The sequence below is a fragment of the Mugil cephalus genome, chromosome 7 (assembly GCF_022458985.1).
Source record: "Mugil cephalus isolate CIBA_MC_2020 chromosome 7, CIBA_Mcephalus_1.1, whole genome shotgun sequence".
Taxonomy (NCBI): Eukaryota; Metazoa; Chordata; class Actinopteri; order Mugiliformes; family Mugilidae; genus Mugil; species Mugil cephalus.
This window is the reverse complement of record NC_061776.1, coordinates 26,736,471-26,763,334: the sequence shown is the minus strand read 5'-3', so window position 1 is coordinate 26,763,334 and position 26,864 is coordinate 26,736,471. Positions and strand designations below refer to the sequence as shown.

General features: G+C 40.0%; 3 protein-coding genes across 4 annotated transcripts in view; 1 reads left to right on the top strand and 2 right to left on the bottom strand.

Annotated features, from left to right (window-relative positions):
* Nucleotides 1-4,451: 4,451 nt before the first annotated feature.
* Nucleotides 4,452-8,775, bottom strand: LOC125010877 (phospholipid phosphatase-related protein type 5-like). Its single transcript, XM_047589772.1, has 6 exons — nucleotides 8,270-8,775; nucleotides 6,980-7,112; nucleotides 6,548-6,798; nucleotides 6,271-6,447; nucleotides 5,362-5,502; nucleotides 4,452-5,045 (listed from the first exon to the last, which is right to left on the bottom strand). The coding sequence occupies exons 1-6, from the start codon at nucleotides 8,471-8,473 to the stop codon at nucleotides 5,016-5,018; spliced, it is 936 nt and encodes a 311-aa protein (XP_047445728.1). The 5' UTR covers nucleotides 8,474-8,775; the 3' UTR covers nucleotides 4,452-5,015.
* A 1,612-nt stretch (nucleotides 8,776-10,387) lies between these two features.
* tyw3 (tRNA-yW synthesizing protein 3 homolog (S. cerevisiae)) lies at nucleotides 10,388-13,356 on the bottom strand. Of its 2 annotated transcripts, XM_047589571.1 has the most exons (6): nucleotides 13,000-13,355; nucleotides 12,828-12,908; nucleotides 12,644-12,742; nucleotides 12,071-12,142; nucleotides 11,006-11,139; nucleotides 10,388-10,918 (listed from the first exon to the last, which is right to left on the bottom strand). In XM_047589571.1, exons 1-6 carry the CDS (start codon nucleotides 13,165-13,167, stop codon nucleotides 10,651-10,653), a joined length of 822 nt encoding a protein of 273 aa, XP_047445527.1. In that variant the 5' UTR covers nucleotides 13,168-13,355; the 3' UTR covers nucleotides 10,388-10,650. The 2 variants fall into 2 exon arrangements, with proteins under 2 accessions (XP_047445527.1, XP_047445528.1); XM_047589572.1 differs by lacking the exon at nucleotides 12,644-12,742 and having other exon boundaries at nucleotides 13,000-13,356.
* Nucleotides 13,357-17,998: 4,642 nt separating this feature from the next.
* plppr4a (phospholipid phosphatase related 4a) overlaps nucleotides 17,999-26,864 on the top strand; it is a 30,477-nt gene continuing 21,611 nt past the window's right edge. Inside the window, exons 1-2 of the mRNA XM_047589687.1 lie at nucleotides 17,999-18,686; nucleotides 26,336-26,521. Of these exons, the coding sequence (XP_047445643.1) occupies nucleotides 18,603-18,686; nucleotides 26,336-26,521 (270 nt within the window). The 5' untranslated portion in view covers nucleotides 17,999-18,602. The remainder of the gene's footprint in view (nucleotides 18,687-26,335; nucleotides 26,522-26,864) is intronic.

Sequence of the window (26,864 nt, the reverse complement as noted above, 5' to 3'; positions counted from 1 at the left end):
AGACCACCAGGCTGGAGGAGCGGAGGGGCGGGGCGTGCGCGTCGACGTCTCTGTTTCTGCTGATTGACAGCTGTCTGCCCTCCTATCTACCAACAGCAATGAGACAATAATAATAATAATAATAATAATAATAATAATAATAATAATAATAATAATAATAATAAATGATCAAAGTTTTGCTTTAAGTTTCAGTGCGACCAAGGGCAGCAACAGCACCAAAAAGTCAAAAGAAAAACATAGAATATCTCTGAATGGGCTGATTTTTTTTAATTAATTAATTTTTTTTTTTTTTTACAGCCCCAGAGCCCCCAGTCTGCTTCCATTCATTATATTTCTGTAAGTGATTGACAGGTGTCATGTCATGCCCCCATCATTCACTGATCATTTGGGTTAAATCCAGTCAGCCCTCAGGCTGCTGGTCATTGGTCAAAAGTGCTGCTGGTGTCAGAGTGGGAGGAGGGAGAAGAAGTTCAGCTATGGCAGCATGAAGTATGGACCAGGTGGATTACTTGCTTTCTAATCCATTTTCCTCAATGTCTTTGGAGGAAAAGTTGGAAGTTAAGATACTGGGATCACATCGGTCAAACGTTGTCCAAGTAATTCAAAGGGACCAATGACAATATCGTACGTGTCGTTGTTTTTCTTGGTTTGAAAGAAAGGACTGGCTAATGGGGTAGCCAAGAATTCACTTTTCTGTTTTCTGAACTGTAAATTTGAAACATTTGTCGTTTGTCATTTGTTCATTCACACAGCAGTGTGAATGAACAATCGGGGTTAAACACAGAGAAGGAATTTCCCCACGAGGGATCAATAAAGGAAATTAAGTTTAAAAAGTGAAATGAAATTTGCGATGAACTCTTGCCAGTAGTTGTCAGCATTTTTTGTGTCATGCCACCCTAGAAGCATGTCTCACTGCCTGCTCATATAACTGGATATCAAACTGTGTATTGTACAAACTATAACATTGTAAGCATTTCATAACTATTTTCTGAATATAATTAACTATCACCTTATTTGACCGATTTACTATAAGTTCAACAGTCACCAGTATTAACTCTCTGTTGCAGTATCCAGTCAATACTTTGAATGACAGCAGTTTCACGTGACTAAGCAGTCAAATCTAAGAATTGTACTTGAATCACTTCTGATATTGCAATGAAACTTCTGTGAGTAAGCTGCAGTAAGGCCAGTGAGCAGCAGATGGGAGTCTTGTATCATTCAATGGACACAAATAAAAACAAAGTCTAACAAATTAGAAAGTATTCCTCTAAGTGATTTGACTCATGTCTATTCAACTAAGTTATGCAACCAAATAATGAATGTTTGGTTAAAAAATACTTTTATAAGACTATGTTCCACAGCACATTGGAAGCCATTGGAGACAGGAAAATCCTTGTGGTGTCAGTGGAGAGTCCAGGATCCTGGATGAACAAAAGGCTGACGAAGCCAAGAGGGATGCATTAACATGACATGCAGAGGGATTGTGAACTTTGGATAGACTCTTCTGTTCAGCCTGTCAGACTGTCTTCATCTCAAACAGCAGCCCTTCACAAACGAAAGAAACAAAAGAGAGAAGACAGAGGATCAGGCTTCTTCTCAGTGAAGAACACATGGACAAGGACAGTGACATTGACCCTGGTCTGGAGATACACTTCATCATTGTAACTTTAGACCTTGAAACATTTACTACATAGACATCAGCTACATTTACACTACACTCAAGTAAACATACACAGTGATGATATTTCAAAATCCATTCAACAGATAAAACTGAAGATGCCTCGCTACTTGCAGGAAGGTTTTAATGGCAGGTGACAGACATGAGGCCTCAGGGTCTTCCTTTAGCTCAGAGTGGAGCCTCAGGAGACAGTCACACCCACTAAGCTGAGCAGCAACTGTCTTTTGGAAAGCACTGATCTGTTTTCACCGTTCCTGCCATCTCCCCCTCGAGCAGTTCCTGCATGAAGGAGCAGAATGTCGCGACCACCGGTGCTGTTGGCTGGATTGAAAAGAAAAGGTTGGCTGCTCTGAGGCCTGATACTGTTCAATGACAATCCAGAATCAAGAAATTTTATGTGCCGTCTGTGCATACACACATAGGAACTCCTGTCACACAAAAAGACACAGGAAAGACACAATTATAAAAAGAAATATGCACATCCAACTGTATAATATATAAAAAGTGCATAAAACCTAATATAAGAAAGGGGACACTGTGTTGCCCAGTTATTTGTGTTGGTCAAGAGATTCACAGAGGCAACGTGTTCTGTGTGTGATGGTGCTGTCTGAGGTTGTATGTGCAGTGTTTATGTTTGGGCAGGGAGTGAGCTGGATGTAATGTGTCTGATGATTCTCTCTGTTCTTTTCTGACGGTGCTGTGTGTAGATATGTGCACAGAAGGAAGTTCAGTTCCAAGGATCCTTTCTGCGGTGGAAACACTTGTTTCTTTGCTGTTATTTAGTGTCTATTGATGGAGCCACACATCATGGAATTGTTTTCATTGTAAGGCCCCTTTTCTGAACTATCACAGCATACTCTTACAAAGATTACTTCACCATAAATCAGCTACATTTATATGTTTATTTGAGTAAACGTGCTGTAGGAACATCAGCTATAACCATCTCCATCTCCAAAGCTTCAAGTCAGATTGCCAAGAGGTCCACTCTGACTGTCAGTGGAGCAGGTAAGTTCTTTTCTGCCCCTTTTCTGATAACGGTGGAAAAAACTGTAGAGTTAAACATTATTACGTCGGCTTCTTGAACTTCTTGTTAAAAAGTTTTAGCTGCAACATTGCGTTCAGTGTTCTGAATGAGGGGTGAGGAGACTAAGAAGTATTTTTCTGTTCAGCAGGAAAGAAGACAACCAGTGACTGTAGCCTGAAGACTGTGAAGACTTTGATCAGACCTGTAGAGTCTGTTGCACTGCTTCACACTGATCTCCTCAGACGACTGCTAAGACATTCACTCTAGACAGCAGTCTGTTGTACCAGCTGTACCTGGATCTTATGTCAGTTACATTACGTTAGAGGTGGTTGTTTTGATACTAAACCTTTCACGCGTCCCAGTTTTAGTGAGGAGACGGTAAATAAAAATGTATTATATACTTAACAGTTCATTTTCAACATTCTCAGAAACCTTAGCTGTGTTGGTGACATTTGTTCTGTTCATGATGTCATATTTAGTCTGATCAAGTTATTATTTTTATATAAATGAACAGGATGAAAAAATGTATGTCTTGAAAATCTTTCAAGCTCTGTCCCAGCACCACTCTGAGACTCTGAAGACGAAACAGGTGGAAAACCTACACTCTGCAGTTGTGTGTGCTATGAACTCCTTAGCATAGCAGGTCACTTCTACCAGATGAGGCCTCTGAAGACGACCGGAGGTGACAGTCATAACATGGCAGGTATTCACCTGTTCCCCTTGTCTGAATAAAAGAATGAATGAACACTATTACTGAATGGTCTTTATCTTGAGTCCATCCTCTAATTTTCTACTCAAGATTCTAAAGTGTTCATCAGTTTTTATTCGAAATGCATGAAATACATAGAAATATTTGGCAAGCTCAGGCAGTCATCACTGACTTAATACACTGATCATTTTCTCCTCAAAAGTGTACACAACAAGTTCACAAAGACTTAGGGCCACTAGATTTATTTGATTAAATACCATTTCAGTTAACAGTGGAGGGAGACTTCATCCATGGTTCTTTCTCATCTATTACTAATTCTTGTGTACCAAGGACTGATTTCTACAGACATTTTTCAATAAGTGGTTTAGTAATAAGTTTGCATAGTAGATATTTTGACAAACACTCATTATTAATGTCTTAAGTGAGACGGTTTGATATGAGCAGGGTCTCAGTATATGTGGGAGTTAAAGATTGTAGGAAAAGGTCCGTGCAAGGGCATGAAGCTGGTTTGTGGGGGGAAAAAAAGGTAATAAAGCAAAGGGTTGTTACTGTGAAGGACCAACATTTCAAATAGACGTTTAACAAATGCAGTTGTTTCACCAATGAACAGACAAAAAAGACGATTTTGCAACAAACCTCCAGGTGACAGCAAAGACCATCCATTTCCTTCTAATAACATCCATTATTTTACACACATTTACACATATAAAGACTCTGCCTATGGACTTCTAATATACATACTATACACCGATCAGGCCTAACATTATGACCACCTTCCTAATATTGTGTAGGTCTCCCTTCTGCCTCTAAAACAGTTGTGACTCATCAGAGAATGGACATGGACCTTCTGAGGGTGTCCTGTGGTGCCTGATAACAGGATGTTGTTAGTGGGGGTCTTTGAGGGAGGGGTCTCTGTGGATCATCCCACAGATACTTGATCAGTTTGGGATCTAGTGAATTTAGAGGCAACGCCTTCTTCATGTTGTGTGTGTGTGTGTCTGGGGTGTCTGGTCTGGTCTAGGTGGGTGCTACAGGCCTAAGTAACATCCCCATGAATGAATGCCAGTTTACCAGCAGAACACTGAATTGTAACAAGATGGTGAATGTTATTTACTTCTCCTGTCAGTGGTCATAATGTTATGCCTGATCGGTGTGTGATGTCACTCAACTGTACTACTTTAGAAATAAACAAAGTTTACAATTAAACAACTTGTTGTCTCTAGCTAAAGGTAAAATGTGCTGCATGCATCATCATTTAGAGTCCAACATCAATATCATATACTTCTTAACAAAAAGGTTACATGCCATGTAGATTCTGCTATTGCAAAAATGAATGCCACATTTAAACTTGTTAGTTTGTCTTATTTTAAATGAACCAGCCAGATTTCACTTTGTCACAGCATCATCCTTTACCTCTGCGATAATTGAAGTCACTCATAATTAAAGTTACCAGTTGGTTAATTCTCCAGTGCTGCCAAAGGCGGGCTGAAAAGGTGGTGGCTATGTTCTCAATATATGGAAGTTCATGTATCACGTAGAGTTTGTGATGATCTGTTTCCCCCATGGTCACATTTTGACTGGGTAAAGGGGGTGCAGGGTCATAGTCATGTGACTTCTGCAAAGGATCCTGTGCACTAAAGGAACAGGAAAGGGAAACAAAATGCAGTTCAGTCATATTCCTATCTATTTTATTTTCATGGTACAATAAGCATCAGCATAACAGCAATTTGTTGTTCAGTCATAGCAAAAACAACAAAAAACAGCAACTATGGATATACTATATTATATATATGATATATATGATATATATATATAGATAGATAGATATATATATATATATATATATATATATATATATATATATATATATATTATATATATATATAGATATATATATATATATATTAATATATATATATATACATTACATACATAAGTTGCATACTTTACCTGTGAAACAACGTATTTGTTGGTGGCCTCCATGGTGTGATTGATCTGAGGTGAAACCTCATCAGTGTTGGCTGTGCCTGCATCAGATGGACTCTGAGGAATCACTGGTCTCTTTTTAAAATACTGGACCACAAACACCACCTAAAATGAAACAAAGGACAAGAAACAGTCATGATGATTTAATCAGTCTAAAAAATACTTTGCACACAAACCATCCCCCAATGGTCACAACAACAAACAAATAAGTCTAAGGACTTAGAAGACATTCTTAATGTGATTACAGGGAGATGGAGCTTGATCATTTTGTTCTTTTACTTTGATTGTTTCTAGACCCAGCTTTTTGTTGCAGCCAACACAGATCTGTATGGACCTTCATACCAAATAGTTCAACATCATCCAACCAACAGCAATTCATGTGCTGTGTTTGTGTGTGTCCTGCAGCAGTTTTGTCCATTAAGCCAGTTTTATATAAAAGAAAGAGCCTACTATATATTTGACCAAGTAACATTGTGACGCTCAAGAGCAAAGTACTGGAATAACACTCTGAAAAGGGATTTTATTTTGATGAGAGTTTAAGAAATCTTAAAGAAAATGTTTATTGCTTTTATCAGTTTGAAGTTATTTCAGCAACCACCATGGGTTTTCTTTCTTTAATGGAGGGGTGCCAACAATTTTTGTCCATGTGTGTACATTAGCCCTCAGATTAGCATGGGTTGCTAGCTACATGGAAATCTTTTTCTGAGCCATATCATTTGACCAAAGAAGCTTGTATTTCCAGTATGTGATATATTTCAGAACTCTTTTATTTATTTTTATTTATTTATATGTTTGATCATTTTAATTAGATCCTGGTCCATTAGACTTCTGTTAAGACTGCTATTTCTGTTTATTTGACGAATAATAACTGACCAGAAATACAGCAATAGCAACCCCAATGACTTGTCCTGCTATAACATCACTCCAGTGGTTACGATATTCAGCCACTCTGTTGATCCCTGTCAGCACAGCCAGGCTGACTAATGATAGACTGAGGAGAGGACCAGCCAGTCGTCCTCCACTGGAGCCAATACAGGACATGAGGTACATCTGAAAAGGAAGATTATTTCTGTGACACCCTTAAAAAAACATATTTTAGGTTCTCTAACAAATTGGATTCCTTTACTTTAGTATCAACAGTGTCACTCACGGCCAGGTAAACAGCTGTGTACAGACTCAGTGCAGCCTCTTTGGAGGGAAATGTCTTCCTGGCTCTCATAATCTCATCGGGGTCACCAGTGCAGGCATCTGATTGGCTGACAAAGAGCGCTGTATCCTCACAGCCGAGAGCAGTGTAATTGGGTTGGCAAATGGTCAAGAAGTAAGGAGCCAGACTTCCAGTGACCAGCTGACCACCGTTAACGAAGATGTCGGTTGTAAAGAGACCGAAAACATAGACACCTACAGGAAAACATCATAATCAGTAAAACAGAACAGAGGCTGACAGTAACTTTGAGCATATTTTTACTTGACAACAATTTAAATAATAGCTATAATATGTGCTAGCCACTGACGTGACACCTGGGATGCTAATGTTAGCATTAGTTATTTTACTGTGGTTTTTGTATTATCCTTAGATTACCGAGGAAACGGAAGGTCCTGCGGACCATGGGGTTCACGTAGCAACAGTCCCCCATGACAACAACCTTCTCTTGGTCATAAAGGTTGTTTGAGTTGTACTGAAGAATGAAGATAACCAACTCTACTCCAGAAATCTGTGAGAGAAAAAAGAGTGAGCAAACTGGTCTGCTGGTGGTGTTGAGCAGGTGGTGTGACTCAATCCTATAGTTATAAAGTTCTGTTTTTATTTGGGGGCCCAAAATACCGCAATTAGGCAAAAGATGATCAATCTATGAGTGGAAGTGATAAGTGTCTGTGGATTGGTGCTACAAGTGAGCATGAACCTAAATAAATTCAAAAATCTGTACTATGTTGGGTCATGACCTGGGTTGTATCCAGTACAAGTAGAAGTAATCACAGTAAACAGCCTGTATAGTAGACATGTTGATAACTTGGTTGGTATTTTGGGAGGCACAAGTCAATTAACACATCCTTAATGCTACATCTAGTAATTTGAGTTCATGTAAAAATAATGATCAGTATAGCTTTCAAACTTTGTCTTCATCCAAACGTAGAATCAATGAAATTGCAAACACAAAGCAAATTATCGCTCATTTCCATCCTCTACATCCAATATTCTGTAAATATTACCAGTTCATTAGCTCACACATAGCATCACTTACTCTCTAATTCTAATTCCTGCCATTAAACCATTAAATGGAGCAACACACTAATGGCGTACCTAAAGCAGTGCCAGTCTGAATCCAGACAGTGAATGGGAATGTAGACAACATGACATGAATATGGTATTTCTGTTTGTATCATTTATTTTACTGTGGAAGGTAACAGTTCCCATCCCATCACTCCCAACAGATGTGATGCCATCTATTGTTTTGTCTCTCCAGGGAAGCGGGCGCTTCAGTTAAATGCAGATTAAGCCTCTTGTCATCTTCAAGCCATCACATCTTTGTTTCATCTAATTTCTCTTTCTCTCTAAGCTGTCTCTTGTCAGACAGTCGCTCTGTTGTTGGGAATAGCTACAGCATTAATTCAGAGATGCATCAAGAAATCTATGAATGCTGTGGGGAGGTGACCTAGCTAATCAGAACACGGAGTCAGCAGACATTTTATGAAAAGGAGTGGTTACAATTCATTTTTAATGATGAAGAGAATTCAAGAAGATGAGATATAAATATACTTTTATTATTGTTCAAGGGTATATGTCTCTCTGTGTGCATGATTCTAGCTCTATTAATAGCATCATTGTTATCTCAATTGTCACAAAGTAAAATAAAAGCTGGTGTTGACTCACCAATACAACAGGCAGCCCGCCCACCGCAGAGTACAGTATAACAGGTTGTATGCAGCTGTTCTGTTCAGGCCCGGGATCAGGTTTAGTCAAAGTCGGATCTCTGCAGATGAAGCCCTGCTGTGCTGGACTGAAGGTGTCCGTGAACTCACAGTAGTAAACCAGCATCACTGTAGCTGCCAGAATCACCACCTGGAAGTAGAGCATGGTGTAGTCAGTCCGGTGCTACAGCGAGGATAAGGAATCCAGTGGCAAGGTGCAGGTGATGACTGATCCAACTTATGAGCTCTTGGCTACTGCCAACGTGATGATGAAGAATCCAACCTTCAATTTGCAGTCACTGCTGTTCTTTCTATTCCATTTTTTTTACATTTTTATCCCCAAGGTAGATAATCCAGTTTTACTGATGTGATTATACAAATCTTCAGTCCAAATGACATTCACAGATGACGATTATGACTGTACCGAAGACCACTGTGCTGATGGTACACCCCTCAGAGTTCAACGAAGTTGTTCTTCGTTGCCTTTTTTATGTGTTTCTTTGAGAGTGAAGCCTTGCCCTTCCGCTCCTGTGACTTTATTGAATCATCTGAGTGGACCAGAGAATTTATTCTATTTCACTGAACAACCTCTAAAGGGCCACTTTGAGTCTACTGAATGCAAACCTACATTACTACAGAGCAAAAAGACAGAATTTTGGATCAGGACCAGGTGTTCTTACTGGATTTTTTTTGGCCATTTGGGCAAAGCAGCACAAGCTACAGCAGAATCTTGGTGCACATTTTCAGTTTTTTTGCTGGAAATTTAAAACAAATAGAATCAATTTATTTATTGCAAGGGTTTCACATTGGATCAAGTGGAACAGTTATGTGATAAAATGTCAACTGAAGCTGCAGCTCTACTGAAAAGTAGATAAAACCTTCAGATGAGTTTGGAGTAATGGGGAAAGTTACCATGATACCTTCTGTAGGTTTATAATTATCAGAGTAAACCTGACCTCTGATTCTGCTATTTCTGCTCATTAGTTAAATACTAACTGACCAGAAATATGGTGATTGTATCGTCAAGGTTTGGGTACTATTCAGATATCAGGTGTGTGTTCTTTCATCTATGTAGTGGGTAGAGGAGAGGATAGAAGGACTTGCTGTTAATCTCAAAGAACAGATGTCTACAATTTACATAATATGCATTTCCTTTTACCAATGCAGGCCAAATTTTTCATACATTTGGATGGAAACTCGGCTACTGACATTGTACTAATAATGCAGACACAGTAACATTTATTTGAAGGCATGACATGACCAGTGACATTGCCTTACAGTTGCATATTTTCAAAGTGGGTCTTTCAGCTGTTTGTGCCACAGTGGGATCAGATGACATGGGCTTCAATGGTACCAACAGCCCTGCTGGTTTACTGCTCGTCCCTCCTTGGACTACTTTTGGTACTAAACTGCAATGCTCTGCACAATTTGGCCCTTTACATAATCCAGAGAAGGCTGGTAGTAATAGGTGTGTTCCTATAGACTCCCAAGGAAAGGCATGTAGCAAACTAGAGAAAAACAAAACTTTCCCAACATTATTAAGCTTTCAGGCAGATTACAGCTTTATATTATAAGCACTCCTTCCCTCCAGTGTCCAGTGTCAATTTCATTTGATTTGGCACCTTTTAAGATTTGTTAAAGCACAACAACCACAGTGGAAGTACAATAACCAACTGACTGATTTTTTATTTTTTTCAATGCATACCAGGGAAACCCCCAAACCCCCCACGGAGCTTGGAGAGGAGGACTCGAAAAAAAGATAAAAATAAATAAATAAATGATCTACATTTAATACTTTTAATGCTGGATATAGTTTTTTATCCATTATCAATCCTCCACAAATCATGCAACTATAACGTATATGCACTGTTTGTGCATGTGTGAAGATAAACAACTTAAAGCGTTCTTCTCTCTTTTTTGTTTTCATGCATTTCTTTCGTCCTTCCCTTTTTGGCTGTTTGTATTAGAGCATTTGGTTGTTGCAATGCAATAGTGTGACAGAGCCTCTGCTTTGACTCTGAACACAGCTCACATTGTACTTTAGAAAGCTAGTAAAAAACACAAAAGAGAAAGGGCCTTCTGAGAGCTTGGACAGACTATTTTATTTGCATCCAGTCTCTGCCAGAAACACTGCAAATATAGTACTTCAATTTGGGTTCTAGTAAAAATGGTAGATCCCCTTCTGCAGGGCTCCTTCTATTACCACAGCATGCCTAGCTGTGTTGTTCAAGTCAACATGGAGGTGAAGGCTCAACAATCGGCCCTGAAACAGTTCAAATGGAGCAAGTCCATAATCCAGTCCATGAGAACCTCAGCAGGAGTTCTGTGTGCAGAGTCAGTAGTTCATGTGAACAGATTCAGACAATCATTCAGGTCTGGCGTGCTGCTGTCCCCGTCACCGTGACAACATTCAGTCTGATGTTGTTGCCTCTTCCGCCTTCGTTTATACACACTTGTTTTGTTCCTCTCCTCTGTTCCCTTTTCCTCTTCCCCATTTCCTGTCACTAGTGTGTGAGGGGGTTCTTGTGGTTCCTGTGAGTTTGGAAGATCTGTGATTTGTACATTTTGTAGTTTCTCTGTAGGCAGCGCAGACTGGAGGTTCTGGTAAAATCTGGAGATGAGAGAAAAAAAAGATAGTGAAATGATTTCTAATAAACAAGTTTTATAATTTAATTTCACAGCCAAACAGTACACCAACCTGTGTATCCGTCGAAGGTTCTCCTCCATCTTCTGATTGGCTATCTGCGATAGAAAGTCAATGTACTCATGTTCAACTAGGAGCTTTCCTTCATGGCTCAGAGGAACCTCAAGGCCATGGGTACTACGCACCGCCTAGAGGGATCAAATGAAACAAAACCTTTATGAGACTGCTATGCAGCATCTCAAATATCATTCATTGAAAAAAAACTTTTTTTTAGTTGCATGCAAATTAAGTTTTATAAAGGATATAGTTGGTTCTATGTTGCAGCCAAATATATTAATAATTTATTTGTCAAGAATGTCTTTAGAGTTTTTGTCACTGTTTTAGTTTTGGATTATGGGTTATGGGTTATGGGTTCTTTCTCTTTTTCCAGCAGCGTCTGCCAAGCTACTACATGTGTGATATTTGCAGGACAATTAGGTTTATCTTTAGCCCTTCAAAAGCCTATCCAAAAGATTTAACTCAGCAGCTCTTTTTCAGAGCACAATTAGTCCCAATGGAGAGGTTCAAGACCAGCTAGTTGCAACAAGAAAATGTGGGCAAAGACGTTTGTCAGGTTTCCAGGATAAGTTGTGCTTTGTGTAATTGCAGAACAAGTTAGATTCACCAGCAGCACACAACAATCACAACCGTTTAAAGCAGTATCACAACTGTAGACTACATAACCTTTTGCACCAGTTTTAGCAACGATACGATTGCAGATAATTTACTAACAGACAACAGCTGTTTATGGCTGACAATGTCTGTGCCTTTAGTTGCTGTTGACTAAAATATAGAAAAAATTCAGAAAAACTGAATATGACTTTTTTTTTCTAAATAAAGTTCCAAAGGACGCACAGTTCATACTCATATAGTGCTAACATAATCTGTTTCTTGGTTAAGAAAGTCCACTAGGTTTTATCAACATGGGGCACTCTTTCACCACACAAGGTTAGTACATGATAACACGGTGTATCTGGTCTGTCCTGTATTTTTTTAAAAAAAGAGTTGAGAGCTATTGAGAGTGAGTGTAAATTTGTATATACATTAGCTCAGTCCATTTAAAATAGTTTGAAAGCATACCGTGATGATCTTCCCTGTTTTGCTGACAGTGAGGCCAGAGTTCCTGAAGCCTGAGTTCACAGCCACTGAATGCTGCAAGACACACAAAACATGGTAGGTGCACCACTGTGATTACATTACACAAACTCTACTATAGTACCAGGAAAATTATGAGCTGAACAAATACAGAGTATCTCAGACATGATGGATTTTGCTAATTTTAGTTGGAATGTGGATTCTTAGCAGTATGCCGACAATAGTCAGAAGTGATGCTATATCATTAGCTACCTGTTCTACTTTAACTTGCAGCCAGAAGAGTATCTGTAGGTGGTAAGTTGATCTGTGAGGCATTAGAATCAAGTCACAAACACCAATGGCTTACAGCACTGTGCAAAAAGGTAAAATAGGTGTCTTTACAAAAAATGACCACGAGTAGTTCAGTGGTGACTGCTTTATCAGCTAACTTCTGATAAAGAGAGAGACCGACTCAGGTCTGTTGTGCTGTTGCAGAATTAATTTGGTCATATCAAAACACAGAGAGACAAAGAGGTGCAAGTGAAACAGATGTGTAGCAGACTTTGTAATGATTCTCACCATCAGCTGTGCATCTTCCAGCCTCCTGCACTGAACGTGGAGCACAAAAGGTTCAAACTTCAGCACAGCATCACCCGTGGACCCGTTCAGACCAGACATCTGAAGCACACTGACATGCAATGACTCATTCAATCACCATCACCATCACCATAAAACGCAGTAACAGGAGAGCAGTGTGCCTCACCAGGTCATCAACTGTGCATTTCTGGTGTGAGACGAACAGCCAGACGCAGTTTTGCTTCTGGACCTCACTGTTTTCTGGAGCCTGGAGAAGGAAACGGATGCTGGGGTAATTTCTTTGAATCGTTTAATACACTTTTCTTTCCCGGTCCTGCCCTCAGTACACTGCCTCTTACCCCGTCGATGAGGATGATTCTCCCGGAGCAGGAGCTGGTGGTGAAGTACTCCTCGCAGCTGTTTAGCAGAGACACGACATGTTCGATATCTTGATCCACACTGCCTTTCTTACTCATGTCCAGCTTGTTCAGACACTGCTTCTTCCACTGACTGAACGTCTTCTCCATAGCTAATGCAACGTAGCAAGTAGTTCAGTGTAACGTTTCCGCGCCGTCAGCTGGCAGCGAAGTGAGAAGCCCAAAGTTTAACTTGCACCTTTACTTCATTTCTATTTAGTCAATGTTTGTTAGCTAGCTGCTAACTTTTAGTGTGTACAGTCAGGCGGTGGTTCTTCTACGAATGTAGTAGTTGATACGAGCCAACAGCGCATACTGCCACCTGCGGTAGGGGAGGTCCATGTACATGTAACTATATACAGAACATTGTAATATTGCTCTTTCTAAAAAAAAAAGAGAAGCATTTCTGTCTAAAGTAATGATTAGACGAACAGATAGAGAGGGAAAGAGAGAGAGAGAGAGAGAGAGAGAGAGAGAGATTTTTTTTTTTTACATTTTAAATCAACTCTTTATGCTAAATCTTCTATTTACAGTTTATCTTTTACTTTTCACCAACTCAGAGCAAACACAAAAACAAACCAAAACCAACAAAATAAATAAAAAACAAAAACTTGTTAAAATTTCAGGACCAGAGAGTGTCCTCTAACTGAACACAGGACGCCCTTCACACCTCACATGTTCAGAAACTCCTGTTTTCGTCCAGTTAGTTTATAGAAGCTGAACTCTACTCTGAGCTGAGCTGCCAGCAGCCCGGTCACCGTGGACACAACATCCTCTGACCCCTGACCTCTGACCATGTTCCTCCTGGTCTTCCAAATGGCCAACTTAGCTGTTCCTGAAACAAAGTTCATCCTTTGGGGAGGATCCCGCACCAAAAACCTCAGTCCACCTGGACACCTTTACCCCTGTCAGGGAGCATGCATTTGAGAACTTTATGCTGAAGAAACAGATGTCTTTCTTCCCCAGAGTCTCAAAATCTATGGACTGGGGTCTTCAAACTCAGCGGGCCGTCCTCCTCTGGCTACCATTGTCCCACAGCTGGAGACACAGCCAGGGAGGGAAAGACATACTCACCCTCGTCATCCCATTGGTCAGGCAGAGTCCGGTTCTCAGCAAATGCTCAGAGGCCTGCTGGCAGGGAGAGAGAGAGAGAGAGAGACAGAGAGAGAGAGAGAGAGAGAGAGAGAGAGGACTATCCCCTATAGAAGTGGCACAGTTTTTCTGGCCCAGAACCTATAAGTGACAGCAGAGCAGAGCAGAGCAGAGAATGGTGAACGAAACAGTGGAGGCAAATGAGAAATATGGTGACAAAGTACTAGTGCGGTACATTATGAGGCTCAGAGCACAGGTCAGTCGAACTCTTCTTCTCTTATTTACACGTCTGAGTGATCTTTAATGTATCTACACGCATCAGTTCCTAGATCACATGAATAGCTGATAAGATAAGATTATGGACAATCAAAAAGAACAATCTGCACGCTTAAAAAGGAAACAATGGGGAACTATCTTCAGTGGCAGTAAAATTCTGTGATTTAGGATGCAGTCACTAGGCAGTTGTGCCCTGGAGACTACTTGAGGACTGGACTGATGTGGGATGAGACAATACTGTAATAATAGTGTAAATGAAAGAACTTGTATGCCTGCACACAAGAGAGTCTCATGAAATAATCTGGGTTGTTAAATGGATGTATGTCATTAGTGATTTAACTTGAATTGTCATTTTACAAGTTGTGAGGAAAGGCTCAAGGTTCTTATGGTCCAGCTGGTGTAAAGCCTGTCACTTTGTTGCCTGAAGGGATTTGTTCATATTTGATGAATAATTTAATATAACTGGAAGTGTTCCGGGTGGCACAGCGGCTCAGTGGTTAGCACTGATGCCTCCCAGCGAGAAGGTCTGGCTTTCGAGTCCAGCTCAGCTCTTTCTGGGTGAAGTTTGGATGTTCTCCCTGTGTCTGCGTGGGTTATTCCAGTTTCCTCCCACTCTGTTGGCTAATTGGTGACTCTGAATTGACCCTAGGTGTGAGTGTGAGTGTGAATAGTTGTTTGTCTTTGTGTTAGCCCTGCGATGGACTGGTGACCTGTCCGGGTGCAACCCCTGTGACCCTAGTGAGGATAAGAGGTAATAGGAGATGAGATGAGATGGAAGGTGTTGCCCCTCTATCACTACCCACCATACATATTTATTTGTCAATAATTAGTCAGGCTGTTGTATAACATTCTTTGTACTTTTGTACCACCACAAGAGTGGCTGTTTAAAGGCATTGTATGTAGGATAACATTAATAGAGTGGGTATTTAGTGAACATCAACGACAATGCTTAACAAAATGTGGTCCTTCAATTTGAGCTATCTTGCAGCCAGTAACTTAATGAGAGATTGTACAAAAATGATTAGGTTTCAGCATTCCCGTTGTTGTGGTGTCGCTTTAAGTGGAAACCTTAGAAAAGGTTCTGTGCTACATAACTTCTAACTGCTTATAATGATAATAATATTTGCTATATTGCTCACGTAACCCTGTGATAGACTGGTGACTTGTCCAGGGTGTACCCTCCTCCCAGCTGGAGCCTATCCAGCTGGGAGGAGGGTACCCACCCCCCACCCAAGTAGAGGACAAGTAGTTACAGAAAATGAATGAATGAATGAATGAATGAATGAATTGCTCAACTTCAAGTGTAAGAAGGAGCTAAATTGACTAAATTGACTAAACTGATTTGCCAACTACTTTTATATATTTTTATAATGCTAATTCTGTACATTTTTGATTACACTGTTGACTTTTATTTTACTTTAATTAAATCTCATTTTATTTTATCTTTTTTATTTATCTTCCTTGTGATTTTATGAGTGTTTATTTGCAACGAAGCTACGGTGACAAAATAATTTCGCTCGTGGATCATTAAAGTCTGTCTAAGTCTAAGTCAGAACAATTATTCCCCGATTATCCTTCACAGGGATTTTTTTCTCTGCATTTGACCCATCAATAATACACACCTTAGTGTATACACTTGCGTGTAATGGACTGCCACCAGGATATCTCTTGGGGAGCAATTTGGGGGTGAGGTGCTTGCTTTAGATACCTCAGACCCTGGGACCATTCAATCCTAAGCGGCTGAGCGGCTAACTACTACTACTGAGACCCTCAGAGAGTAACAACTGACAAGACAGAGCATGCCTTTACAGAAAGAAGTCTGTTAGTTTTGGATAGAAATTATTTTCCAAATACGTAAACATGACAAAATTGAATTGATTGAGAAAATAATTGGCTGCTTTTATAAATATTCTATGTTTGTAAATAAGCACCATTCCTTCCTTACTGTGAATCCCAGTGCCTTTGTGATTTATAAGGGGTTTAAGTCTTTATTTTGATTAATGAAGCTAAAAAGGGAACTGCAATCCTGTTTAGCAGGATTTACACCCTATCATTCTTGCTAAAGTGGGTCCAATATTTTAGAGCAGGTCTTTAATCTGGCTCTGGCTCCTGCTCTGTCTGGAATATGCAGTACACCGCATTTCATTAAAATTGAGCTCCCGCGCTAAATTAGTATAAGCACCATTCATTCTGTGCCCTCTGGGGAACGCTGTGCAAAACTAATGCCTGTGTTACCTGAAGGAACACTGTGTGAACAAACCCTTATTCATTCCTTCTGAGAGAAGCATCCATTCTAGTTTTAATTTAAAAAACACAGGACTGAATTCTACTGAGCTGTTTCAGTTTCAGGACAAACGTTTGCGCTTGTCATAGTACAAATAAAAAAACACACTTTAAGAGTTAGCAACATTAACAATGTCCCACTAAGATATGACAGCAACAATACTGGGACCATATACTGGAGCATCCAGTAGAATTCATTCAGTCCTTTATGTTATTACAGGCATACACCTGCTTTAACTGCTATAGGGGCACGTATGTCATTCGGAAAGTTTTATTAAGACTAGAAGCACTAATTGATTGACAAACTAATTAAATAAGGTTTAATAGAAATTGTTTTCATTTTCGTTTATTCGTTTAGAAATTCATTCGGTTTTGACTGAGGGGCGAGTGTTGTCGTGGTTTATTATAACGCTGACACCACAATGCACGGTGTCTCCTCAGGCTACCGTGACACTATGCGCTCTCCCCGCTGTGTGTCCCACATGTCATGAGGACTGGGTACACCGACACGCTTGAGGGGGGCGTGCACACTCACTCATGCGCGCCACCCGTGCGGAAAATAGGTTTTTAGCACACTTCTTACGTCACACTCATCGTTGGGCTTTGGTCCTCCTCCGCAGATTGTATATTGACGAAATGGATAACTCAGCCGCTGAAATCCAGACCTTAAATTCAGAGTTGAAAGACACAGTATTGCATAAACGAGTTTGAGGACATCATTGCACTGTTACATCGTAGTTGGTGGTTAATAGTAGTCTACATTGCGAATTGTATACCACTAAACTCAAAACTAAATTGGACTACGATGTGCGTAACAGGGTCGAACCACCTCAATTATTGAAGGTCAGTTAGCAAAATAAAAGCAGGCAATTATTACATAAATAAATAAAAAACATTTAAAGACAGTACCACAGTTAAGCAGGACATTTTTTTTACCTGCCCTTGTCTGAAATCAAAACCCAAAGGGGACACAAGTAGCTTACACGTCATTTTATTTTAAGAAGTCTCAACCAGAAAAGGGACGTACGGCTGTGTTTTCCCCAAAATATCTGTTTCCTCAGACAATACGCTGTCCTAACTGTTTAAAATGCAGCCCTGCTTCACTTCTCACAAGTCGAGACAAATGTGAAAATTGCGGAACAGCTATAATTGCATGGCGAAATGGGAGCAGAGTGAGACCTCTTATCAATTTCCTCGTCTCCACGTGCTGCTGTATGTTAACTTTACGAGTATTAGACGCTGACTAGACCAGATGTTGTTGTCATCATTTAGGTACCATGAAGAAAGAACAACAAAAACACTGCTGTCCCTATAAGAGACCTGCAACGACAGCACATTTTTATTTACTGTAAAATTTTCGATTGAATATGAGACATAGGCGCTTTGAAGTCATTAAAAATCCATTTTATTTTGAACATATCTACAGGAAACGTATTTGGTTATTGTGGCTAACCGCAGTCACCTGCTGCAGCGGAGCGGAGGGGAGCAGAACCAGGGGAGGGTGAGTGAGTGGGTGAGCAGTGCCAAAGGAACCGGGGGAGGAGTGCGAGTGGAGGGCTCCTCTCCTCTCCTCTCGGCATCGTACACATCTCCAGGATGAATTTTCGTTCGAAGTTTAATGTCAGCACGCAGGGCGAACAGTTTTTAGGCTGGAAGGGTCTGGACTTATGCTCTGGCACAGATTTCTGAAGCCGAGAAGCCGCATTTAGGAGCGCCCGCACTAGCAGACGTCGACACTTTGAGCTCACCTTGCCAGTCGATGGAGGTCCGTTGTTAGGAGCTTGAGGGCAGGGGGGGAGAACCGGGGGGTCGGCCGAAAATTCGCCAAAATTACGACGGGAATCAAGTACAGCTGCCTGTCTCCAGGCAACGGGAGAGACCACCGGCCGCTAGTCATGTCTCGTGCCAAGGAGCGGCTGAAAGGCGGGAAGGAGACCAAGGACAGCGTCACTCTTCTGCCCTGCTTTTATTTTGTAGAGGTGAAAATCTATCTATCTATCTATCTATCTATCTATCTATCTATCTATCTATCTATCTATCTATCTATCTATCTATTTATCTGTCTAGTCACTGGTCATTACAGTGGTCATTCAGCCAGGTTGTATCTGGGGAATCTGGGTTTAAAGTGGGGGCAGCAGTGAAGGGTGTCTGGTGCTGACAGATGTCAGTCATGCATTGGGCTGCTCTTTCTCTAGCACATCCAGATAGATCCTATGCTCATTGTGACCAGCGGATATGTGGATAACAGAATGCAAATAGATATTAAGTTATCAATCAGAATACACTCGGGATATACTGTGTAGGCCTTCTGTACGCCACCAAACAATGAACCAGACAGAACGTAATCTTGTTAATGTGATACATGAAGAAAGCCGCAGAGTTTGATAGCAGTGCTACTGAGAATCCATATTCTCCTCATCCGTGTTTACTCCGTTGTTTTTGCAGCCCCTGACTCTGCAGTCTCCACTAGACATTGTGAACCTCGAGCATACAGCAGTTTTTGTGCAGCAGGTTGAAAAGAATTGCACTGCTTGTCAAAGATGAGCATAGAGTCAAACATCATTCATGTGCCATGCATCAGTCCCACATGAGTGACAGAGAAGAGTCAAGAGAGTCCCGTTCTGATGCAGCTTCAATCCACTTTAGACTGGGTATCCATTTAATCATCAGCAGCCACAGGTTATGCTTGAGCCTGTTCCTGACAGATCACTGTGTTCCACTGACTCTCTCACAGTAATTATTCTTCCTCCCTGGATTACAGCCTACAGTCATGCTGAATGTAGTTCATACGCCTCCGTGTGGGTTTGACAGTTTGCACTTCTTTAAGTGTGCACAATCATGGTCTGTTTTATTTATAATAATGTAATTAGTAGCTGTAGCAACAACAGTCCTGGTCCATCTGTTTGTTTTAGATATAATCTAGATCTTAGTGCATATAGAGTCCAACACAGTGATATATGTTCTATTTTACTGAGACTTGCCAACAGGCCAGTGTGGGTGAAAGATGATTGTTAGTCTACGTGGGTATTGTGTATTTTCTCAGTTAAGCAAACACTTCACATGTCAACTCAGTCGTTACATACTTGGAAAGTGGACACTGCTTAGTATTTGAGCTTCAGAGAATGACTCTATGATGCTGAGATCAGGGCTCTGTGGGGACAGGACCATCAGTTGCATAACTCCTCATTGTTCTTGGTGCATAGTTCTGGCATAGTTCTTTATAACTGTGTGTTTGTTTGTTTGTTTTTTTGTCCTGCTGCAGAATTAATTTGGTACGATCATGTAACAATCTTTGGAGCCTATAGCCCTACATTGCTAGTTGCCAGGGCACATTCCAGGCTCTGGCTCCTAGGTATTTCCCACGCCCCAAATGTGTCAAAATGAAATAGAAGTACAACATAGAAATATATCTAGTGTATGGATTTAGGTTGCTCTTCTGGAAATCACCACCCTTTATTTGAAAAGAGTACGTGCATACTACTATTACTTCTACTACTACTACTACTATTATTATACATGTGTATACACAGTTTAGACTTATCAGAACAGACCTACCTGGAAGATGTGGAGTAGACATAACAACTGCTCCTATTTTCCCATGTGGGATCACAGATAAAAAGTATTTTTTAATAATAATTTTTATTTAATTCGTTACCACCCCTATTGCAGACACCTACATGCGTTTTCAAAGGCATCACACAAGTTATGATTGTGCTTTCCTAATATTGATCAGACTGCAAAACCATTAGATCATTATCTTTATTGCAATTTACTAAAATGCAAGGTTTGATGGATTTCCCACCTGCCCATTTCTCCAATACCCAAGAACAGGCTGTAAACACAGTGGCCACTGCTTGCAGTTGAAGACACATTTACTACCATTTAAATGAATGAAGGGACTTCTCATGATTAGGGCTGCATCATTAGAACTGATGATGTTGTTTTCCTGAAGAGCAAACAGACAAGCATTTATGGTATTTGTTGAAATAGCAATTAATAGCAAGGAAAATGATGTCAGTTTTCAGGCTTAAGCCCCACGCCCCCAGTATAGCACAATGGAGAGAGTGAAAAATGTTTATATGATGATAATGTTGATGTTCCAAGACAAACTGCCACATAACTTCACAGAGCTCCGATATCCCTCATATTCCAAGTTTGCCTGATGTAATGCTTTTTTGTGCTCCACGGTGATGTACATGCATGTTTGGTTGTGTTGGTGGGGTTGGCTCTTTTCCTCCTTCTTCCCAGTGCATGCATATTTCCAAACCAGCATGAATCCACCAAGCTATAAGCAGAGGTGTATATGGTGTGAATTATAGATGACTGACTAATGAGGGGAGAGCCTGTTTGCATGCAGTTTTTGCTGATTCTTTGCTTTTCTTGAAATGCTGGTGGGTTAACTGTAAACAGAGCTCTTGATTGCAGACAGCTTCGCCTTGGCCTCTTTCTCCAAAATCAACAACATGGGGAAGTCTGGCAAATAAACTGAATTGTAAAATTGTACGTCAGTATTAGCTAGTGTTGGGTGATGGGGCAGAACTGTCTTTGCTTCAGGCTAAAAAACATTCAGAATCGATCATCATTTCTGCTCTTTTCTTCTTTCTCCATCAGAGCTACTCTGTGTCTCTTACATTTTCTATCTCACACACTGTCACACCATCCTACCCACTAACTGGCTGCTAGGCAACATGGCGCTCTGAATGGGGTATATTTTTATATCTGTGTGTTCAGGGCTACAGACATTAAGAGGAGGAAAACATCCCTTCTGCTGCCTGCTTTCCTCTTTGCACAGTAGCCACAAAGACTTTGGTTATTATGTTCTGTAATTATTATCACGTTCAGTATCGTAAGCCTGTTAAATCATCATGTACTCCTTTCATCAGCTATACACAATATTATTTAAAACCCGGTGGAGTGTTATCAGACTTGCACCCTGATATGAATGGAGTCTGATAACACCAGGCTAGGTCTGACACTCTTTGCTTTGATACGTTCACTATCGTATGATTGTAAAAACATCATGTACTCCTTTCATTGACTATACACAGTACTGTATATTTACTACAAAAGGATCCATACCACTAATGTGGTAAATACATGGAATAGCAAGCATGCTCTGTGTATACTTCTTGTTCACAGTATTCTCTCCTGCAGCTTCAGCTGATGTGTGTGGTTTTAGGGCAGTAAATCAGGATAGGAAGCTAATAAATATGCAGCTCAGTGTTTTTACACACTGTTAAAGTATCTAGCTCGCGGTGGGAGTAGTTCAATGTCAAGAGTGCTACATCATTACTCTATTTTCCTGATGTGGTGGTGTCATGCTTTTTCCATTGAAATGTATCAGACTGTATGCAGTCCATCTTTATTAGGGAATACAACATGATAAACAAATAATCTGAGAGTACTCCCAACATAAACATTTATATGATTTACAGCTGTCTTCAAAGTGATTTTGGAAAATGAACAGAAACATTTCTGTCAGAGGAGGCATGGTTGATGAGGTCCCTATTAGATGAGTTTATTAGCTGCTAAAGAAAAATCTCAGAATGGCTCAGAAATCACAAAAAAAATATTCAGATTGGAAAAGAAAAAACTCCATAGTCACGGAATGTATTCTTGATTAAAATGCATAGCTGGGGAATAACAAATTTCTTCATATCAGGTAAGTTCTGACTTAGCCTAGCAGGCAGACCAACTTGTTTTATGGGAGAAAGTTGGTCTGGAACCCCCGCCCCCCTTTGGGAAATGAATATGCTCCAACTTAGATTAAGTTGCTTTGGTGGGCTTATGTGGTAATAGACAGAAAGTACCAGGGATTCAGTCATCTGAGCGCCATGGAAGTGAATTTGTTTACAACTCAGTGACTGCCGTCGGAGAAGTGACCTGTTCAGAGGCCACTGTTTTTTTTCTGTTATAAACGATACCAACAGTGCAATAACTTTAATGAACTAATAGTTGACAGCGATTAAGATGTCTGATGCTTCATGTCACCTACTTTGTTGCTCTGATCAGTTGTAGTACTATCAACAGAAATGTTTTTGTATCAGAAACATGCTCCATAATTAAAACCCCAGTGTTATCAGGCTTGGATTCTGTTGTGACTGTAAGTCATAACACCAGGCTTGGTCTGGTGGTCTGACTGTAACCTGTTGTAGTAAACTGTGTCACGTACTGGAAAACCTATTTAATAATTCAGTTGGATTCATTCACTCAGACAGATAGGGCTGTGAGTTTGTTGTAGACATTGATGATGCTAGTGACTTTTCAATAGATTTAACAAGAAATTATTATTCTTTGCTTTTTCTGAATCCTTGAAACCTGATCTTGAGGTATATTTTTAAACAGTACTGAACATTTAAAAGAGCATGTAGAACAAAAGTCAGGTTAGCTCTCAGCAAAGTCCCATTACTTTTTGGCATATTATCAGACCTGTACTATTCAAATTTCAATTCAATTTTATTTATATAGCGTCAGTAACTATACAAATTGTCTCAATACACTTTACAATATGGAGGGACCCATCTACCTAAGGCCTGCTGGGTAGGAACAGACGAGAGAGAGAGAGAGAGAGAAGAGAAAACGAGCAGGGAAACAAGATAAATAAACTTCTGTCGTAGATACATAAATCAGAATAAAGGAAACACGTAGAATCTAATTATACAAGAATTGTTCTTTCAGGTAGGAGTGAATAACTGCATGAGGCCATGAAGACTGGGAAGGTTAATGAAACCAAGACAACAGATGTGGAGCTCCACAGGGTTTGTTTTATTTTTTGTCCCAGGACTAATAAATCATATTGAAACTCACAACTAAAATATCACTATAGCTGTTAATATGACATTTAGCTGCACCACTCATTTAAGACTTGTCACGGAGTTCTGCAGAGCTTTGTTGCCTCTTTGCAGACAACTGTTTTCAGGGAAGAAAGGGGAATAGGTAAAGGTAGGTCGGTATGTTCCAAAGAATGATAGACAGCTGGGTCTGATGTCATCTGGAGTTGGAGTTGAGCCAAGCAAAGCAGAAGGTGCAGGGTGACAGAGGGAAATTACAGAGAGGAGGAGTGAGGAACTGGGGGCGTTGCCAGGCTGGAGAGGATCTGGGATGCTGAGTTAGTTGAAACATCGGCCTACAGTGGGGACCAAGGGGTTTAAATACAAGGAAGCAGGGCTCGTGAAAGAGTTGGAGTAAGGCTGTACGGGATTAGTCAAGGGAAATAGCAGCATGAATATAGTGACAGCAAAAACAGGTTAGTAATTTGGCTTGAAGCAGAGTCTACAATCTGGCAGAATGGAAGTGGCAAGACTGGGTATTTGAAGAGATGTTGATTATTGAACTGAATAGTACTTGCCTGCTCCGACTGAGTACAATATTCGTGACATTTGCTGCCTTCAAATTGCGTGTTTACCCTGTTCACGACTAAACTCTAAATGAATGGCCCCCTCTTGTGGTATTTTCAATAGGGTCTTAGTTTATGAGCCATGTCCACATCTTCCCATGTAACCACGAGATCAGGAGATTCATAAGACTGCAGCAAAAATGCTGCTGGCTGATAAATCGGTTTGATAATTAATCCTTTAAGACACATTTACTGCACCAGTCCCTCTTTTTCATGTTGTTTGTCTCACCATGGGATCATCCCAAAATGTTTCCCTAGTACTTTGGCTTATGACCAAATTACTGTAAACCTATTTCATTCTAATCAGTTTCACTTGTACTTTTTAGTGGTAAGTGTCAAATATTAGCACATAAACGTGTAGCTGACAGCCCCCTGATACAACCTCACAAAGTGTGACAATAGACTCATGTTATACATTGACAAATCAAATGAGTTCTTCTGAATTCATAACACATTCACATTAACTTTGAACAAAACCTTCATAAAGTAAGTATTTTACTTTTGGGCATGTATGCTCAGACTATGGAAATTGAGAACATTTCACTGTCAGTGACAGATCTTTGCGAAAGTCTTTGGTCAAACATTTGGGAGCTTCAGGCTAAAAGGCAGATCAAATAGTTGTTCATTTAAATAGCCAGGAGCCAAAGCTCAATATCTGTGTAGTTAATGTCCATCCTTTTTACCACTTGTTTGTATAAGGGAACGTGGCAAACTGCTGCTGATTATTAAAAGGCATCTTAGCGGATGTCTTGGAAGATGCTTGTCACTAATCAAGGAGTCACGCTGCTTTAAATTCTACCAGAAGCCGTTTTGATTAAATTTTTGTTGAGCAGCTAATTGATGTAATGATGATTTCATCTCTCTCTGTCTCTCTCTGTCTCTCTCTCTCTCTCTACATATGTATATATATATATATATAAATATATACATATATATATACGTATATATATATATATATGTAACCTTTATATATCTATATATATATAGATATATATATATATATATATATATATATATGTATATATATATATATATAGATATATAGATATAGATATATAGATATAGATATAGATATATATATATATATATAGATATATAAAGGTTACAATAACATGCTTTCAAGGGTAGGGAACAAGAGTATTATTTTGCATTTAGAGCAGCCAATAAACAATTGTGCATTAACGCCTTAGGGTTGCTACCAGGGTTACTGAGATGTAGTAATTAGCTTGTGCAAGAAAAAGGTACAATAAGTTACAATAAGGAGTGTGTGAAAGTAAACAGGCAAACATAATGCAGACAAAAAAAGAGCTGGATAATAAACCCTTTATTTTTTTTTAAGTACGTGGTGTACCAGATGTGTTCCTTTCTGAAATGCTTTGCTCTGACTGAATCTACCTGCAGTAGGACGTCCTCACAACTTAAAATTAACATATCATTCTTGGACAGTTGTTAGGACTGCTAACAGGACATACATTTTCAGTATATTGAACAGCTGCTTATTTGTTTACAGTGCAGCCAAGTAGACGCTGTCCTTTATGTTGTCAGCATCCTCCTGATATCATATTGTGTGTGCAAGGCACAAGCAGCAGCTCAATGTTCAATAGATGGTCTTGTTTAGCTTTGCAACATTTGTATGGTTTTGTTATATATACATATTAGGATTAGGTTATGGTCTCTCAGTTTTTGTATTGTTTTCAAAAACAACCTATGACACTGCACATGCTATGACAATCCCTGAGGAGACAATGATAGTGGTGCATTGAATTAGTAGTTGTGTTCCAGAATTATAAAAGGGGACGTACTGTTCTCTTGCCTCCACACAAGCCAGTCATGGTGTGAACCCCCTAGTTGATTTCATGAAGAGGAAAGGGCATCATCACCTATCACTACCATCTCAAGGCATAAAATCTCAAGCAAGATTGTGTGTTTATCAATATGTAGTATGTGCATCTGTGAAGGTCCGTCACCAGGTCATGATACATCCCTAAAAAGACATTGACAATGACAAAGACAACTGGACTTGTAAAGTTTCTTTAAGATGCACCCGATTTATCCAGTTAGCTTCTGCGTGTGTTTGTCATCATCATCAAACCTTCCATGTGTGAAGATGTATGTGAGCTGAGACCGCTCTTTCTTTCTTTACCAGGTCTTTAAAGTGATTGTGAAGACATTACATTATCATTTGAACAGTTTTCTCATTTGTTTTATAATGTTTTTCATTATTTGTTACAGCTCCCTATCCTGGCCTCCTCTGTTGTCAGTCTGTATTTTCTGGAGCTGACGGATATTTTCCAGCCAGTGCATTCTGGGTACAGTTGTAATGACCGCAGCCTGTCCCTGCCTTACATCCTGCCCAGACTTGAAGTCTGCCCACTGCCTCTGCTTTTCAGCTTGGCCTTCGCCATTCCCACCGCTACTGTAAGTACATATGTACCTTTTCTACCTCCACACTGGACCTCACAGTACTGTAATATCTACATGTAACTAAGGCCCTGTTCAGACCTCAAGTGGCCAGTTAAAGTTCAGGTATGGACATACCCAGGACACAGTGAGGACGCATTTGAGAGTTTCGATCTCAGACCACATTTGAAAGGGATCTGAGAAAAAAACACTCATCCATTCTTATACAACAATAACAATAATACAACAGTCTCCTGAGAACTACTGTCTGTAATTCTGATGTAGCGGTTCACCCTCCATTAGAGATACAACTGCTGTTTGCAATGATGATGATGGCATTTATTTGCATACAGGAGGCAAC